We start from the raw sequence: 20491 nt of genomic DNA, 5'->3' as shown, positions 1-20491 counted from the left end.
AATTAGAATATTTTAACTCAAAATCATCCACAAATATAAAATCAAGAAGAAATTATAGTATTATACATCACTTGGATTAACTCTTGATGCAAAATATGAATCCGATTCTGTAGAATGATCTATTTGTTGTAAAACTAAGCTTCGATTTCATTTGATTCAGGAATGTTGATGCTCGAGAACTTGATTCGGTTTTAGAATCAAAATAACAATGTTGAAACTCCGAATCAGAACGAAGTAGAAGATGTTGATGATTGAGATTGAATCAGACGATTTTTGGTGTTCGTATCGAGGTTACTTTGGGTTTTGCAGATCAGAATGAAGAAGATCGAAGAGGATATAAAAAGTTTTTACGACCTGAATGAAATAGACAATAAAATCCCCTTACTGCCCCTCCGCACCATTATTCTAATCCTGAAGTTCCATTTAAAACAATAAAACTAGGATATAAACAAACAATTTATTATACCAGAATATTCTAACATTCTGACAATAATTAACAATATGAAAATTGTTTAATAAATAATTTACAAATAGAGAATTTTATTTTATTTTCACATTTAATTTTACACAAATCTAATATGATTCAAGCATTATTAACAATACACAAAGTAGAATCTATGAGATAAAATAACAAAAAAACATAACTGTCCACATGGTACTTTCCCCAAATAAATTTTATAGTCCTTTAATTTTGATTGTAATATCTAGTATAATTCAAAGAAGAGATTTAATATTATATAATATACAAAAGATCAGATAACCTAATCACCTAATCAAACATTTATGTTAATAAACACCACTAACCTAAACCAATAATTTCATTAGCTTTCGATGTGTATCAAACACTAATCCTAGCTACAATAAACAATTTTAAAAATATTTAACCAAAACTACAATAAAGAAATTCATTTCTAGCCCCAACTATAGTAAATTTGGATCAAACACTAACCATAACTATAATATAAATTTCAGAAAAAAAATTCATAAATTTGAATAAATAGAATAATAACTTCATGAAGCCTATTACAAAAGATGATTTAGAATCTACATTATCTAGAATCCAAATTTGAATTAGATATTATTGAACTAAAACATAAAGAGATGAATTCGATTATGTCAAGATAGAATAACAAATTCTCAAAAAATATTATAGTTTCGACTTATCAAAGTAAGCAGTAACATCTAGTTAATCAATAAAATAACATCTGAAATCAAATTTATAAAGTAACACCTAACTTAACAAATCAGAATACCTAGAATATTAAGTTATCAAATACTATTTTACTTGTATTTTTACTGGATCATCTAACTAATCAAACAAAGTAACATCTTAATCAAATTAAGAAGTACCATATGACTTATTAAATCAGAATACTCAGAATATCAAGTTACCAAACAATATTTCACTAAATTTTTACTATATAATCCAATTACTAAAGTAAAATAATGTGACAACTCTAAATTTATTCCGTCACTGTATCCCATTTCCGTTAATAAAATTTATTTTTATTAAAATTTTCCGTTAACTTTTGGATTAAGTTAATTAAATTGGGACTTTTATTTTGACTTCATAAGTGTCGGAACACATTAGAAACATGTTAAAACACCCTCAATATTCATTTGGAAAAGTTTTAGTTACAACTAAGTCGGGTTATGACAATTTAATCGGGTAAAATTGTAAACCCCCGTTTAACGTCGGTATTGGGTGGATTCCCACTTGGCCACAAACTCAAGCCTTATTTAAAGGATGAGTGGCCTTCATTTGAGCTTTTTCCCACCTCCTAATAACTTTCTCTCTCTACTCTCTCTCTAAAACTCGAGTTTTGATCCAAAAACGCCCCTTCAAGCTCCAAAATCGTAAGTAATCTATCCTAGCTTGTTGTTTAACTTGTTAAGCATGCAAATCTATGTTTAAATCACCTAAAACACTCAAAAACTTGTGTTTACGGTTTGGGAACACCTCCCAAAACCGTAAACTCCTATAAGAGGGTTTTGAAGCCCCAAAACCCTTCCAAATCCCTTCTAGTGTTTAACAAAGACTTAAGGACTTGCATGTACGAGCTTAGAACATCAAAATCATGTCATTTGGGTAGTAAACATGAGTTTACGGCCCAAGAACATTCTTGGACCGTAAACACACCTTCATAGACCATAAACACCTTTTAAGGTGTTAAATTGCCCCTTAAACACCTCCAAAAGCTTCCATGAGTGCCTAGAACCTTATATTCCTTCATGTGATGCACCAAACCATACACAAATGAGCCACACTTGAGTTTACGGTTTGGTAAGGTCTCCCAAAACTGTAAACACCTCCAAAGGGTGTTTAAGTGCCCTTAACACCTTATATGGCTTAGATTTGGGTCTAGAACTTTGTATGCTTAACCTACAACCACCAAAACACATGAAGATTGGACAAACATGAGTTTACGGCTGTAAACTCATGTGTTTACAACCGTAAACTCCCTAAGGGTCCTTCAAGAACCGTAAACCCCTTTTCCAAGGTCAATTCAAGTCCCGATCACTTCTTAAGCCTTTGATTCAACCTTAGAATCCTCCCTTGTGCATTGTAAGACCTTTAAACATCCAAGAACACACCACCCATGAGTTTACGGCCATAAACTCATGGGGATATGGTCTTTGGGTCGTAAACACCCCTACGGTTTTACTCTTGAAGAGTAAACTCCTTATCTAGGCCCTACACACCCTTAGATGCAACCCGGATCATTCCTAACACTTGAGATAAAGTGTTTTCGCGCCTTGGAGTGTATTTTCATACATAATTAGTAGTTCAAAGTCTAATTAGATACAATTATGTATCTCCTTATGTTACATAGGAACCTCGCGCGTGTTCAAGCCTTAAACTGACACTTAGCATCCTAACCGGCACATTTCTCGTCTGGTGAGTTCATACCCTACACAATTTTCCGTGTTTTTCATGTTTTCAGGGGGGAATACAAGCAAAAGTACAAGGAAATCTTGTACTCAATCTTATTATTTCGTATGAAATGTTACATGTTTAGTATGCTTTTAACACTGAAAACCGTATTATCAACCGTCTAACTTGCAGAGTTAGTTTTCAAACTAATTGTGAAACTTATTATAAAATGTTATATTTTATATTTCACAAAGGATTTCATGCCATTCATAGAACTGGATTTTCCGTATGATTACTTGTAAATTCGTTATTCTTAAGATTGGAGACACGTCCTCAGTGAAGGACTAACCCTGTAACCAGAATCTCCTGGAGGGAGAACGTGACTTGAGTGTATAGATCTATACGGGGCTGACTACCCCGCACCTTGCTGCTCGCTACAGTGGGACCGGCAGGTCTACGGGTGACAAAAGTCATAAAATGATAATGGACTTCTTATTGCCATATCTAGTCTATCGTATCGTTACGGAACTCGCAACTTAGATAATGGAGATTTACTCTTAAGTAATAATGAACTTAGTGAACTAACCTCAAAGTAATAACTGTTTGATTACTAGAGGGTATCAGTAATACCCTTAGGTATTAGTTCAGAACTTACTGATTTGTTTTATATACGTGTTAAAACTAATGTACTTTCCTAGAGTAACCGAACTTTCAGGGAAACTTTACTTAACATTGCAAGTATGGTAGATACTTATACGCTTTATTTCGGATCGATAACCAACCACCAACTTTTAAGGAAAATAAGGGTTTTTCGTGGGATAACTTAACTTGACTTGTCATAAACAGGTTGTTTAACAAATGGATAACTAAACTTCTTTTATGAGAAAATATGAGATTTTCTTGGGAAACAACTTTTCACAAACTTAAAGGAACGTTTTCTTTCACTAGAAACAAACCACTTATGAATTCACCAGCTTTATGCTGATATTTCTAAAACTGCTTGTATTCTCAGGTTCACATTAAACAGGTAACCCGCTTTCTTTTGGAGAAGATGGAGCGTATAGAAGTCTCGTCTTTACTTTTGTTATACTGATGTGTATATATATATATATATATATATATAACATGTAATACTTTGCTTTCAAACAAATGTAAATATTTCTATGTAATGTAATGGTTGTGTTTACTATGCTTACTATGTACATTGGTTGTGATACTTTACATGACGTCCTCCGCCGCGGAACGTTTCCGCCATCGGTTTCGGGGTGCGACAAATAACATCTAAAATCAATTTAGGAAGTAAGTTATGACTTATCAAATTAGAATAAGTATAATATAGTTGCATCATTTTATAAATTCAATCAACAGTCCTCATTCCATTGCATCTCATTTTATAAATTCAATTAACGGTCCTCATTCCATATCATATATTAATTCTAGTATATGAATTAGCTTTGACTTATGAAATTAGGAAGTAAAATTCTAATTAATTAATAAAACAACATCTTAAATCAAATTAGGAAGTAACATCTGATTTATCAAATTAGAATACCTAGAATATCAAGACATTAAACACTATTTTACTAAATTCTTTTTTACAATATCATATAATTATTCCAACAAAGTAACATCTGAAACTAAATTAGAAATTAACATTTGACTTATAAAATCAGAATACCTAGAATATCAAGTTATCAAAAACTATTTTACTAAATGTTTTGCTGAATGATGTAATTAATCAAACAAAATAACAGATTTGGTTTTAGAAAAGCAAGAAAGTTCAAGTCCCCAAAACACAAAACAATTAGGTTTTAACAAAAACATAAATTTGATATGAGGTTATAGCTGAAATACTTGTAATATCTTGACATGGTTTGGTAATAATGTCCTCAAGATGATCTTATGGTGTAGATTTTGAATCACGTGTTGATGTAGCCATTTTCGATGATAGAAGCATATGTATTCTATTTTAACATGAAATAATCAAACGAAAGATAGATTCCCACATAAAAATCATAACTCATTTGATCGGTGAATAAAAATAACATATATATGATTTAATCCTCAAAATAGATTAAAACAGTGAAGGAGAAGACACAAACTTAGCGAAATTAACTCTTTTTGAGAAACATTGAGTTGATTTGGAGAATGGATAAAAATGTGGATATGATCTAGGGTTTTGATTTGACCGACTAGGGTTTTCCAAATTAGAATATGTAGAACAAGAATTATTCAGCAGGTTAATTACACAATCTGAACTCTAAAGGTTTGAATTAATACCTATTTTGCGAAGTGAAGTAGTGTATAATCATAATATGCTTTTGTAGAATGAGGCATTTCCCTGATTGTTTCAATGTGTTTATCATAGTGAAGTGCAAACCATATTAAAATCAAAAACAAATTGTTGAATTTAGAAAGAGATGAAAGATTTATGAATCGGTTTCTAGGGTTTTGAATGCACAAATCTGAATCGAGATTAAATTTGAGTTCTTCTGTGAAGAAGGATTTTTGGAGGAAGCAAGATATAACATGAAGAGATATTGAATGACGGTGGATTATTTTGACGGATAAAAGGTATATTGTCAAAACTACCCCTCCGTGTCCTTCCTCTAATCCCGAAGTTTGATCAAATTGCAAATTTCCACCGCCTCTATTGTTTTAATTTGAGTTAATTCTACCCATAGATTATTATAGATTAGTGGTTCAGATTTTGTCCCCACGTCTCACAAAATATCATTGTCTCACATGAACTCAACCCTATATATATATATATTTGACGACGTAAAAAAAATTGGCTAATCAAAACACTAGAGAGGAAGCGGGGAGGCTTCCCCTCTCTTTGTTTCCACATTCTTCTTCACGCATCCTTGATATTCTTTGCACTTACCATCTTTTAGCCTAAAAATTTGAACGTCTAAAAAATAACAACTATAACTTATTTTACAAAAAAAAATATCAAAAACTAAATTTATAGAAAAAACTTAACCGAAATTTATACAAAATAAAAAAAGAATTATTTTAGATGAAAAAACTAATGTTTCATGTGTACCACATAAGAACCATTGCCCTTCCTCCGACGACATCCCCCGTCCTCTAAAATCTCGATCTCTCGACGCAATTCTATCACTATTCGCTCTTCTTGGAAGGTGAAATATTTTGGGGACTTTGAGATTTGGATCATCACCGTTCGCCGCCGTTGGAGCCAAGAAAAGTACGAAGGTCACAGTGTGCATCAATCTCAACGAGGCGGTGCTTAGTAGTATAACATTCGAATACGACCATGCTTCTAGGGTTCAACTTCAATTTCTTGAATTTTTGAAGAAAGAGTTCTGCCTATGTCGGAAGACATCAAGAAGAAAATCAATGACGACGACGACGATAAAGGTAAAGTTAATTGGGGTAATTCAAGAACCACGCAACAAAACAGACCCTATCAGCGCAATAAAAAGGAAGAAGAAGAGATGGGGCTTTGGGGGATTCTCCTCTTCGGACTAGTCGGGGCTACTGCCACTACTCTCGCTGTATGCATCTTCTTATATTTTTACCTTTTTGTGCTTGTCTGGATTCATTGATCAAGTCATCAACTGTGTGGTTATGAAATTTGGATACTTTAGCTAGCTTTGTTGATTGGAAGTAGAATTTCTGTATCTTAATATGTTGAGATTTTGGTTCATTCGACAAACCATTAGCTCTTTACAACTCACTTAATAGCTAACAAGCTTAGAGATTATTAACAAAGTGTGTGATTCTTGGTGAAATGAAAACAAATTTCAGTAGAGGCATTGATATTTGATGGCATATGTTTGTATAGAATTGGGTATTTATGATTACTGAAACAATCTGATAGGTTGGACATATGCGGAAGACGGTTGATTGGGTTTACTCTCAGGTAGCATAAACTAGAAAATAATACATGATAATTGATAGTTGATAGTTATACCTTAATCTCTGTTCATTCGGGTGGATAAACTGATTATGATTATTGCATCATGCAAGATTACCAGGTCACAGTCATGGAAAGGTGCCACTGGTCGATCTTTTCGATCAGGTTTTCAAGAGGAGGCTTGGAAAAGATATAATCGTCGTATGCAGGAGGAGTATGAAGAGGAGCTGGAGAGAGTGGTCAGTTTCTCTTCATAGCCTCTCTGTTTTTGCTTTTTTTTTTGCATCATGTTTTGAGTTTATAAGTAATTATATCCTTTGAATATTTTGTTACATCATACAACTTGAGCTTAAACTCTCATTTTATGTGGAAACAGAAACCACAATAAAATAACACTGAGATCATACAGAACCCGTATCACATATGCATCATCTAACACTCCTCAATTTAGTCATGCCCAACTTGTTGCAAATAATATTTGTTTGGTGTGCATATACTTTGATACTTATATAAGTTTTGTATTGGCTCCAACCTAGGGTTGGTTGTGAGAGAGGGAGGATTTCCTGGAACAATCGATTGATTCACTGAATTCTCATCCTCATTTGTTACAATTCTTCATCTAGTTTCTATTCACTGAATTCTTAGTTCTTATCAATATCATTGGTCTGACTTGCCCTTGACTTGTTGATCTTTTCACCTTGATTTCTATGGAATCTCGTTCTCAGCAGGCTGATTTAGATGTACATGACAAGACAATTTCACTGGGTCCTGTCAAGCCTTGAAATTTTTTAGAGTCCGGGCGGGCTAGTTCTCAAGTGGGAGATAAAACCTTAAATATAGAAGGAAATATTTGTGATATTCTTGTGATAATTGTGGTAATTTCTTGTAGTTAGTGGGAATACCCTCAATTACCTCTTCTGTGAATGTGGATAGGTAATGGATTTAAGTGTGATTTCCTTTATATTTAGTGGTATTAACATTAAGTTTGGTGATGGGCATGTGGTGTGGGTTGCTGAACAACGTGTAAACTTAAACACTCAATTGAGTAGTTGTTCAAATGTGGTGAAGGCTTTAGTTTTTGAAGTTGGCAACATTGATTGGGTTTCCATGTGCAAAATTCTAGTATAATTCCACCTTCTGTGGGTTTGTTGGAAAATCATCTTTGGAAAATGCGCATGATCAAAGATTGCCAATGGTAATTCAATGTGTAATGGGTGGGGTACGAGTTAAAGCTAGGTGGGACCAATGGCAAGGCTGTGATGGAGTTTTGAAGCAACCCAAGGGTAGGTACCCTTGGGCCGTGGTCTTTCAAGTATCATTGTTTACAAAGGCAATATTGGTCTCTATAGAGCAAGTTTTACAATTAAAATTGAGAATATGTGTTGTTTTTTGTGGTGGTTACTACGCATAGTTGGGTTACTCATACGATTAAGAACTATCAAGACCAAGTAGACCAATGGTTTATTCCGTAGACAAAAGGTACAAGGCAAACAATTCTTGAGGACAAGACTTTGTTTGAAGGAGTGAGTAATGATATGAAATCAGAACTACTTAAGCATCACACAAACAAAGTAAAGATATGGCATGATTATTCTAGAAGGGGACCACGGGTAAATCGGGAAAAGTGGTCAAAATCTATTAGAAGAAAGAGAGAGAGTTGAATAAAAAGGGGAGAGGATTCCATTATTTGGTGTGCAGATATTTTGATACTTAGATACGTTTTGTATTGGCTCCAACCTAGGATTGTGAGAGAAGGAGGATTCCCTTGAACAATTGTGTTACTCTTGTTATCAATTTCATCATTCTCTTTGATTCTCATCTTCATGTGTCACAATTCTTCATCAAATTTCTATTCATTTAATTCTTAGTTCTTATTAATACCATACCGTAATTCGCAATATCTCGTAATCGATCGATCCAATAGACACAATTTGCATAAGAGAAACCAACTAACACGACACCTCCTTCCTCGGTAAATACAACCACTTTGCAATGACTTATCATATTAAAGTATGTCTGATGTCAAGAACTTATCTCCACGAGCTCACCGTGCGGTGCTTAGCTCCCAAACTAAGCCACCTCTGACCGTTCTTGTCGATAAGGAAAAAAAATAAGGTGATAAAAGAAACACGATAATACAAAAACTTTTTGGGAAAGGGAAACTACATAGTATTATTCTTTGGGAATGCTTACAAGAGAGAGGATATGCAAGTTAAGGGCTATGAACAAATGAAAGGGGAGGGACCTGCTCTTTATACCTTAGCTCATGTAAACGAAGAGACAAGTATATAAAGATTCAAGAGTCATGTACTTGAATCGACGTTTTCTAAAGACTCTTATTTTGGATATTTACATTGGATTCTTTACAAACTTCAGTATTAGGGCTAGAAGTTTTTAACATTCTTCCACCATCCTTTTAAGAAGTCTTGAACACTATAAAATGCTTTCGACTTGTGTTGTGGGTCTAAAACTTTTAGGCCTTGAATTTGGGTTGTGACATTCTCCCTCACATAAGTTCACGGCGTCCTCATCGTGTCTATGTCTTAGCACAACTCGATCTGATCCGTATCTTGTATTCATATGTGTTGGCTTACTTGATTCCCCTTCATTGGGAAGTCTCACGGTTGAGCTTTAGCATGCCTTGATACTTACCGCTTTCATCTTGTTTGTCTACCACCCCTGTGACCACACAAGTGCTTGTTGTTTGGTGTAGGTCTCTCATCTCTTGTCCCTGGATTTGTACTCCCTAAGGACGTCTCGTCTTTGATCTTGTTTGGCACCTTGATGCATCTTAGTTTCTTGCCCAAATCGGCCTTTATATGCATCATCACAAACCTCCTTTTTCTTTTTTAGTGCAATTTATGGATTATTATATTATGATTTTGAAACTTTCCATATATAGAAATAGAAAGAGATAGACTAGAAATGACATGTCATGCATGGTCAACGTTATAATGGCTCTACTCTTGGTGCCTTGCGGATCCTCCATCTAGTCTCTATTGAGTATTCACTGCTGTAATAGGAAAAACTTGTAATCCCATTCATGAGTTTGATCAACTTACCTTCTTTAATTGTCTTGAGCTCCAATCTCTTAGCCTCATATATATAGACAAAGTTATAAGATACTCCTGTGTCGACTAACACTCTCGTGGGTATCTTATTCAACCTTATGCTCATGAATCGGAGCCCCTTTGTCTCTACCTTGCTTACCTTTATTTTCATGTTGATTAGGACCTTTATGATAGGCAATTGCCTTTTAGCTTTGATGGCATTGACAAATTACATTGATCCCATGTATACCTCCTCATTCGACGATTCTCTTTTGTTTCAGTCGGGTTTCTTTGAAAACTTGTTGTCTTTGGCCAATGCTGCACTCGATGTGGTTCATGGCGTAGGAAACACTCCCCCCTTTATCATTGTCACCACTCAACAAACTTGAACTCGGTTATCAACTTTTCTTCCATTTCTTGAACGAGCCTACTTTGATACCATTTGTCACCAACTTGTCTATACAAGCTCATCATGCGACACTAAGTGATCAAAACTAAGTCAACCTATCGCGTAAAGTATCATAAGAAGGAAAAAGTAGGTGATAAAAGCAACAAAATAAAACAAAAGCTAAATAGGAAAATGTAGTAACTAGTATTAGTGTTGAAGAATCCTTATTCCTTGCAAGAGAGAAGATTACACAAGTTAAACGATATCTACAAATGAAAATGAAGTTATCTATTTATACAATACTAGAGTAGACTACTAAATAAGATGCTCAAATAAGACAATATAACCTTTCAAACTCTAGGAGAACATTAGAAAATCATCCAAACTGTGCTCTAGAGGACAACTTGATACTAAATAAAATGCACATAACATAGAATAGATGCTTCCTCACTAATAACTGTTGGTGGTTGTGGTTATAACAATTAGTTTTGCAAAGGAAGGAGAAGTCAACTGGTCATGGTTAGATATATATGGTAAAACAGGTGCACCATTTCTCTTGATTTAGGGTGTATAAGTAGGAGTCTTGCATTGTTAGTAGGGCATCTTTGAGCAAAGAATGAAGTACAACACAACTGTGGTTGCTTCATATATATATATATATATATATATATATATATATATATATATATATATATATAGGGCTAGGTACAATTGTTCATAGCATATATTGTGTGCCCTTATGCACAAATCTGGACCAACGGATGGATTATAACTAGTGGTCATGATCTGAGAGTCTATGATATTACTATAGGGTAACATGTACCATATAATCACACAATTTTTAACATAAGGGTAGTTTGGTCCATTAACTTATATTAAAAAAGGAAAATTTCGGAAAAAGTAGGTGATAAAAGCAACAAAATAAAACAAAAGCTAAATAGGAAAATGTAGTAACTAGTATTAGTGTTGAAGAATCCTTATTCCTTGCAAGAGAGAAGATTACACAAGTTAAACGATATCTACAAATGAAAATGAAGTTATCTATTTATACAATACTAGAGTAGACTACTAAATAAGATGCTCAAATAAGACAATATAACCTTTCAAACTCTAGGAGAACATTAGAAAATCATCCAAACTGTGCTCTAGAGGACAACTTGATACTAAATAAAATGCATATAACATAGAATAGATGCTTCCTCACTAATAACTGTTGGTGGTTGTGGTTATAACAATTAGTTTTGCAAAGGAAGGAGAAGTCAACTGGTCATGGTTAGATATATATGGTGAAACAGGTGCACCATTTCTCTTGATTTAGGGTGTATAAGTAGGAGTCTTGCATTGTTAGTAGGGCATCTTTGAGCAAAGAATGAAGTACAACACAACTGTGGTTGCTTCATATATATATATATATATATATATATATATATATATATATAGGGCTAGGTACAATTGTTCATAGCATATATTGTGTGCCCTTATGCACAAATCTGGACCAACGGATGGATTATAACTAGTGGTCATGATCTGAGAGTCTATGATATTATTATAGGGTAACATGTACCATATAATCACACAATTTTTAATATAAGGGTAGTTTGGTCCATTAACTTATATTAAAAAAGGAAAATTTCGGAATTTTAAAGGATAATTAATTCCATTCTTTTTTAAAAATATGAACTTTTTAAATTAATTCAAATTTAAAAATCCGAATTTATTCTGTCAGAATGATAAAATGCCAACAATTAAGTAGTAAACATATTTTTGATTTTATTCTTGCAGAATATAGTTCCAATTCAGATATTTTTGATTAATTACCTTATAATTTTGACTTTATTCTTGCAGAATATAGTTCCATCCAATATATTTTTTTATAACTAACATGTTTAAAGAATTATACAACATATTATCAAGAATAATATTTTCTAAAGAATACTGATTTTATTCTTTAAGAATCACTAATTACATAAATTCGTAAAAAATAAGATTATAAAACGATTATTACATACATTCTGAAAAAAAAATATGACTAATAATGGTTTAAGAATTACATTTATTCTTAAAGATTAAAACTAAGAATGGTTAAAAAAGAAAAAAATATTAATCCATTCTGAAAGAATATTATAATTAAGAAACACTTTATACATTCTAGCAGAATATATTATACTAAAATACTCTCATTCTCCATGTTTTCTTCATTTTCCACATCGACGATAGTTTCTTCAAAACCTAAATCCAAAAAGAAAACATAATCAACTTTCAAATATGAAAAAATTTAGTGTATTCTAAGAGAATACACTTCACAAAACGTTATATATATTCTTATAGAATATACTATATTGTCTATTTTATTTTCCTAAAAAAATTAGTATTCTGTTAGAATACATTGACAAACAATAAGATTGAATTACATAATATATAAAAAAAGTATCATGCAACCATGCAACTCTAGTATTTTGCATTTTGTAAATTATGGAATTTAATACGACAACTAATATTTTTTTATACTTCAACTTATATTTGATATTAATATCGATAGTTCACATAAACCAATAATCATCCATGGAAATCTTGAACTGAGAAATAAATTGAGATTTGGGATTGGTTAATAGATACTAAATTAGATTTTCAAAACAATAAATAAAGATAATGCTTATGCGATTAGGAAAAAAAATTAATTTACCTGTGTGGATGCTTTCCATGTTGCCGATTACCAACAACTCCACCATCCAAATGAATTGAATATTTTTTCCTCATTGTCGGTTCCATTTACTAGAAGGTACTTGAATTGAATTTTGAATTTATAACACCACATAATAGAGGAGACATGTACACGATCTTGATATAAACCCACGAAATAAACACGATGGGGGCGGAGGCAGCACCATCCAAAAGCGACATAGATGAGAGGGTAAAGACAATGATCTGATGTTGGAGGTGGAAGAGGGAGGCGTGTATCGATGATGATAAGAAGTTCCAGTAATATAAAAGGAAGATTAGGTCAAATATTTATTTTCTTTCTTTAATTATAAGATTTCATTTAAAAGCTTCCATTAATTGAGAATACAAAATCTCCAAAATACCCTTATTGAATTAAAGAATTATTTAATATTTTGCTAATTTTTGATTGGTGCATTTAGACACACAATATTTGTTATAAACATTTGAACCTATATATATATATATATATATATATATATATATATATATATATATATATATATATATATATATATATATATGTGTGTGTGTGTGTGTGTGTGTGTGTGTTTATTATTGATTAATGCTTGTTTGGCGTGAGTAAAATGATTCATGTTGTTTGTTGGTAGGAGCGTATAAGGCGCATGCAAAGCGTGTTCAATCGGGAAAAAAGTAAACACCAAAGGGGTTATGAGAGTTGGAGGCAAAATAATGGTAATGCAAATGCAAGCGGATATCATCAACATTTTCAAAGGGAAGATTGGTACTGGAAAACTGAAACAGCACATGGAAATAGAAGTAACTTTAGGGAACCTCGTACTCCTCGCTCCCCTATAAATTATTCATTGTCACACCATTATGCAATCTTGGGTCTTAGCAGGTGAACTAAACCTTGCCTTAAATATAACATTACATTATTTTTTGTTAAATTAAAATAATATGTACATTCCTGTCCTTGACAAACCGGTGTTACAGTCTTACATGATGATCTTTAATTTTCATTTGAAATCAACTAAACACTCTTTATTTTTTTTTTCTTGTAAATAGGTCGAGGACAAAACCGTACACAGATGATGAGATTAAGGTAAATGACAAATATTTAATTAAATCTTCACTAACTGTTACGTTATTATGTCTGTTTTTATTATTTCTTTGTATTAGATTTAAAGATTTTTTCCAGATGTATATATATGTAATGTGTGCTGCATAGATATAAACTGTTTTTTTTTTTTTTCTTGATGCTGCAGACAGCATTCAGGAGCAAGGCAAAGCAATTTCACCCTGATCAGAATCAAGAAAACAAAGGTAGGAACATTTTACATAATTATTCATTTATTGAAATTATCTAACTTTATGTATAATCTAGGGGGGTGTTTGGATTAGCTTATTAGCTTATTGCTTATTAGCTTATTTGTGGTGGGAATAAGCAATAAGCAATAAGCATGGGGAGAGATGCTTATTAAAATTAGCTTATTTAGCTTAATAAGCTGATTTTTAAGGATTTTATCCAAACATTCAAAGTTAGCTTATTGTTGTGGGAATAAGCAATAAGCAATAAGCACCCTCTTTTTTTCCTATCCAAACACCCCCTAGATAAGAATTTATAGCTCTGTTTGAAATTATTCAAGGGTGTTGAGGTCAAATTTGTTTATTTATAAGATTATGTTGTTTACTAAAACGGATAATGACATAAAAGCCCTTATGTTTTTCAAAAAAAAAAAAAAAAAGTAATTTTACCTTGACATCACTTTTTTTGTGTGTTAAAAAAACTGGAACTTTGCAAGTTTTTATTTTCTACTTTTGCCCTTATCTGTTATAGCAGGTTTCCAGGTTACCATACGATTTTTTATTTTTATTTAACATCCAATCTATGTTTTTTTAAATGCTATTTCTTTATGTGCTGGTTTTTTTGCCTATTTATACGGCATAAAATGTAAATACGTATTTTTATAAGTATAGAAGTATAAATATGTATTTTTATGTATTCATAAGTATGGATGCATTTTTAGAAATATAAATACGTATTGTTACATTTTTTAGAAGTATAAATACTTTTTTCCAGAAACATTAATATGTTTTTCGAAGTATAAATACGTATTTGTATGATTATATATATATATATATATATATATATATATATATATATATATATATATATTAGAAGCATAAATATGTATTTTTTATATTTTTAGAAGTACAAATACATTTTTAGAAATATTAATTTGTTTTTTCGAAGTATAAATATGTATTTTTATGTATTTATAAGTAAAGATACATTTTTAGAAATATAAATACGTATTTTTACATTTTTAGAAGTTCAATATATATTTTTACGTTTTTTAGAAGTATAAATACATTTTTAGAAGTATGAATATGTTTTTTGGAAGTAATATTTCTAAATACATAAAAATATCTCTATATACTCTTCTAAAAACGTATTAATATTGCTAAAAAATGTATTTATACTTCTAAGAAATGTAAAAATACATATTTATACTTCCAAAAACTATATCTATACTTCTAAATACATAAAAATACGTTTATATACTTCTATACTTTTATAAATGTAAAAATATGTATTTACATTTTAAACTATAACCTGAATATAAAGAAATTTTTGAATTTGAAAAACATAAATATGATGTTTAATTGAATACCTTTTTTGTGTATAAATACATTTATTTCTGCATGAATACGTATGTATAATATGAAAAAAATAACAGATTTATAAACTTAAGGGTTTTCTTACAAATTTGATTTCATGGTAACTTGGAAACTTGCTATAACCGGTGAAAAGGCAAAAGTAGAAAAAAAATGCAAAGTTTTGGTTTTAACGCACAAAAAAGTGATGTTAGGGTAAAAACGTATTTTTTTGAAAAAGGTAAAAAGGTTTTTATGTCATTTAGGGTTTTTGTAGTTATTATCTTGTATTACAATCATTTACTTTAATAAGTGCTAAAGTCAGTAAATGTCAAAAAAAACTATTCCATTTCATGTTCATCCTAGGTCCCTAAACTTTCCAGTCAGTCAAGTCACTCAACCAAAATGTTGACTGGTTAAATGTGCTGACGTGGCACTCATTGTCCAAGTGAATTTTTTAGTTAATTTTATTTTATATGAGGATGTGCAAGTGATTGGTGTTAAGAAACTGACAATTGTGTAATGCTGCAGATGTTGCTGAAGCAAGGTTCAAGGAGGTTATGACATCTTATGAGGCCATAAAGTCTGAAAGGAAAAACATGAAATAAAGAAGCTGTAGAATGATTATGAAATTCTTTTTTATAGACATTGTGTAACATATATATTATATAAATCCCCCGATGTAATGTTTTGTGGGTTCTTGGGGAGTTATTGTTCTTGACAATTCAGTTGTTATATAGTTGCAAAAAGAGTAGTCATATGTTAGGCAAAATAAAATTTAGGTGAGATTAGGAAAACTTTATTACAACATACGATGATGTTGGTTATATTTCTCCATTTTTTAAACACTTGAGCTTTTAAATTGTTCACTTAAATCAAAATTTTCAAGTAAATGGTTCACATAAATACTAGTTAATGCTTCTAATAATTACATTTGAAAATTTCAAGTTTTGAAGTTTGGAATAGATGTAAAAATGGCAACATACTTTGATATGTTGCATATAAATGCTGGATATTAATTAGGATGCTTATGTACCTATTTTCTGTATAAATCTAAATTTTGGAATTCATTACATTTGTTTTACATCCACATTTCATTTCATTATTGGCACCATGTAAGACATCATCATTTGCATAGACAGTGATATTATATAATCATTTACCAGCAGGGCCGATAGTTTCTGACTGAATCAGAAATGACTGAGTCATGCCTAACTTTTTCTCTGACTGAAGTCATGCCTAACTTTTTCTCTGACTGAAACCATGTTGTTTTGATTACGTATCTGACTGGTTGTGTTGAGTGTTGGAAATGATCATTTTACCTTTCTGTTTTGTTTTGTGGTGAAAACACATGTTACATTAGTTTTTGCATATGCCTATTACACTTAATTATTAAATATTGAATATCAAATTGATTTGTAATACCCAAATGTTAAATTCAGTTACAGTTAACAATTTTTATTTCAATTTTACCATTACAAATACTCTTTGTAAACATGTACTAAAAAGTCGCAAACTATTTTGAATTTACCAGTTATTAGAGCATGAAGACTTCTTTATCATAAAGCTTTTCTGGAAAGACGCAACCATTATGTTTGTCATCAAAGGTAGATCTAAGAACCCATGTCTCAAGATTACTTCCCAAATTTTTTATTAATTCTGCAAATTAGTTCATAAAACACACTAAACAAAACTAGAAAAATAACAAACATTATTAGCAACAATTTTGTCAAACAGTTGGTGTGCAACAATTCTTCACCATTTCTTCATCTTCATTCTCATCCCAAGACCCATACAAAATCGATCTAGGAGACCCATAACACCCACCTTGACTTTCCTTAACAAACCCATAATACATCATCAAACCACCATTTCCAAGATCTTCAAAACTCGATTCTTTAACACCATAACCCATTTCCATGCAACGATACATAAAATTCAATGTGTTTGAAACAACTCAACACCCTTTTGACCAGAAGAGTTAAATCGATTGATGATTGAAACAACTCAACACCCTTACCTAATAAGCCGCTTAGCACTCACTTTCAAAATCGATTAAAGATGAAGAGGATTAGTAGTGGTGGAAGAAGAAGTTGTTCGTGGATTGAAGGAGAAGGAGAAAGAAGAAGTCACGCCGTTTAGGAGCAAAGAGATAGAGAAGGGCAAATACGTGAAACTAGTGCGAAGGACCGAGTCAGCTACTTTTTCTTTGAGGACCGAATCAGTGGTTGTGGACTGAATCAGGTGTGCAAAGAACTCTAATCAAACAAGCTGACCAGCTGACCCGGACCGAGTCAGAAAAAAAGGTCTGACTGGACCGAGTTAACTGTATGTTTGGCAATTAAATCAACAAGGAATCTTACGATTAACAACATTAAGGAACAACTTTCTATTTAGCATTCTCTTATGTTGTAATTAAGATCACAGGGAGCTCTGTAATATGCAGGCATGGTCGAAGGGAAGAACATCTGACGTACTCCTTCCGCTTTTATGATCGGAAATATGATTCCAGATGCACCCTGCATCATTTTAATGGTATGCCAATTTTTAGATTTTAGATTTCAATTTTATTAAAAGGGAAATCTCCGATAAAATCCTAATATTTTAGGTCAATTTATGATTTAGTTCCAAATTAAATTTTGTTTACAAAAAAAGACAGATTATCGGCTAAAACTTCGGAATAACCCTTCGTGACTGGTTTCACAGATTTAGCCGATATCTCGTCTTTTTTCGTTAATTAATCCAAATTTTGGGGCTTTTTCATTAATTAATCAAAATTTTAGGGCTTTTTCATTATTTATTACCAATAAACCAAAATATTTGGACTTTTCTGAAGACTACCTTTAAACTAATATATATTATATGATCTAACTTAATATGTACCATTCCCTGTCTTCTTTCTTACGCTCTTCTAGGCGCACCGTATGTTTTTATTGTCGTCGTCAAACCCAACAACAAAAATCTCACTCACAAGCATTGTTAACTCCATTGATTTTCCAAAATCATCCATTCATAACTCTACGATCATCTTTCAATCTCCAAATGAAGAAATGAGAAAATCATTGTTGATTATGTGGATGCCCCTATTACCTAACCATGACTTAAACCATGGTTCCAATACTCAGATGTTCCTATTACCTAACCATGACCTGAATCCTATTTCGAACCCATACACTATTCGTATTGTCCATAGTGTTGTTCACAACAAAATACGAATCCCACATGGTTTAACCACTGATACCTTGGCTCAAGTCTTACATGACCCTTGTTTCCTTACAATAGGGCTTGAAAACCATGAAGAATGAACCATTAAGCTTAAAAAACTCAACATAGGTAAAAAAAATCAACTCGATATTATGTACTGAAAACCATGAAGAATGTTAACTCTAATTGTTAAAAAAAAAGTCAACAAGCTATCCATCATAAACTATTAAAAATATTAATTTGGTATACCTACGAGCTACGGTTCCAACACTTGGATGTTCCTATAACCTAACCATGACTCAAACCTTATTTCGAACCCATACACTAAGGCATTGACCATAGTTTTGTTAACAAGAAAAATTGAATCCCACATGGTTTAACCACTGATACCTTGGCTCAAGTCTTACTTGACCCTTGTTTCTTTACAATATGTGTAACATCCCGACTCTCAGGTATAATATTTAATTAATTTATATTCTTGTTGTCTGATAAACTTGACGAGTTGAAGGCCCCAACTTGCCGAGTAGAGAGTGTTAATGGTCGCGTAATTTCCAGAGTCTACTCGACGAGTTGGAGGATCCCAACTCGACGAGTAGGAGCTAAGTGTGAAAACCCTAATTTTCAGGGTTTGTGTCCTATTTAAAGGACATTAAGCCTTCATTTTCGCCTCCCTTATCATCTTAACACTCTAAGAGAAACCCTAATCGAGCTATATGCTTGTAGGAGAGAAAGAGGGGCTAATATTGCATATTGTAGTGCATTTTTGGAAGAAGATTGAGGAGAAAAAGGCTTGGGACGAGAAGGAGCTCTTGGATCCAATGTTCTTTCATTGCTAGCTTTTGTTTGAAGGTATAAAGCTACCACCTTGATCATTGTTTGGTTAGATCTCTTTTCTAGGGAGTTTATGGCCTTTTTCCATCCTTCTTTGGGTCCTTGTGTTGTTTGAGCTTGCCATGGAGTTGAGACTTCAGATTTGAACAATATGTGGTCCCTTGAGCCTAAAGATCCAAGCTTTATCAAGCTAGTGGCAAGCTTTCATGCATTAAGCCCTCTATAGAGCTTGTTTTGGCATTTTGAGCCCTAGATGTCATGCATGGACGTAAAGCTTGCAGCTTTATGTGGTTTTTCCAGCATTGGGAGGCTAGATCTAGAGTATGGGACCTTAGTTCTGCATAAAAACGCCTAAATGAGAAAAGGGACTTAAGGGACTCGACGAGACGCATGACTGGAGGGTCCATGCCGAGTTATAGCCATGAGAGGCTTATTATTTGTGTATGTGGTATTTTGGGGAACTCACTAAGCTTCGTGCTTATCGTGTTGTGTGATATGTGTTTCAGGTACTTCTCAGGATCGCGGGAAGGCGGCAGCTTGATTGTACACATCAGTTAGAAATCATGATTTGAGGATTCTGGGATTTTATTAAACATTCGTTGACTTGTGTTTTGACAATTTATATATTTTGTGGTTTTTGGAAAATATGATATCGAGTTTATGTGATTTTAAAAATGAAAATTTTATTTGGAAGATTAGAGTGTTACAATAGGGCTTGAAAACCATGAAGAATTAACCATCGAGCTTAAAAAACTTAACTCGATATTATGTACTGAAAACCATGAAGAATTTTAACTCTAATTGTAAAAAAAAGTCAACGAGCTATCCATCATAAACTATTAAACTATTAATTTGGTATATCTACAAGCTATCCATCAATAAGATTGTGTTTCGATCTTTATCAAAAAGTTCATCATTTA

General features: G+C 32.3%; 1 protein-coding gene and 1 long non-coding RNA gene across 3 annotated transcripts; both read left to right on the top strand.

Moving 5' to 3' along the window:
- The first annotated feature begins 5929 nt into the window (after positions 1-5929).
- On the top strand, positions 5930-16382 carry LOC145072103 (Chaperone DnaJ-domain superfamily protein). 2 transcript variants are annotated; one of them, XM_079018481.1, is made up of 7 exons: positions 5930-6396; positions 6723-6764; positions 6872-6997; positions 13526-13776; positions 13944-13980; positions 14144-14201; positions 16068-16382. In XM_079018481.1, exons 1-7 carry the CDS (start codon positions 6211-6213, stop codon positions 16142-16144), a joined length of 777 nt encoding a protein of 258 aa, XP_078874607.1. In that variant the 5' UTR covers positions 5930-6210; the 3' UTR covers positions 16145-16382. The 2 variants fall into 2 exon arrangements, with proteins under 2 accessions (XP_078874607.1, XP_078874608.1); XM_079018482.1 differs by lacking the exon at positions 6723-6764.
- A 1538-nt stretch (positions 16383-17920) lies between these two features.
- Positions 17921-20491, top strand: LOC145077084 (uncharacterized). Its single transcript, XR_013692941.1, has 3 exons — positions 17921-18071; positions 19464-19589; positions 20078-20491. It is a non-coding gene; the product is annotated as an uncharacterized LOC145077084 (long non-coding RNA).

This window comes from Lactuca serriola, chromosome 9, assembly GCF_051521515.1.
Source record: "Lactuca serriola cultivar US96UC23 chromosome 9, Lser_US96UC23_V15, whole genome shotgun sequence".
NCBI lineage: Eukaryota > Viridiplantae > Streptophyta > Magnoliopsida > Asterales > Asteraceae > Lactuca > Lactuca serriola.
Note: the sequence above shows the minus strand (reverse complement) of the source record. Positions and strands in the feature narration are given on the sequence as shown.

Coding starts and splice junctions, on each gene's coding strand:
- LOC145072103 (XM_079018481.1), top strand. CDS start 6,211: ATGTCGGAAGACATCAAGAAGAAAATCAATGACGACGACGACGATAAA. Junction 6,765..6,871: donor TTGATTGGGTTTACTCTCAG/GTAGCATAAACT, acceptor GCATCATGCAAG/ATTACCAGGTCACAGTCATG. Junction 13,777..13,943: donor GCAATCTTGGGTCTTAGCAG/GTGAACTAAACC, acceptor TCTTGTAAATAG/GTCGAGGACAAAACCGTACA.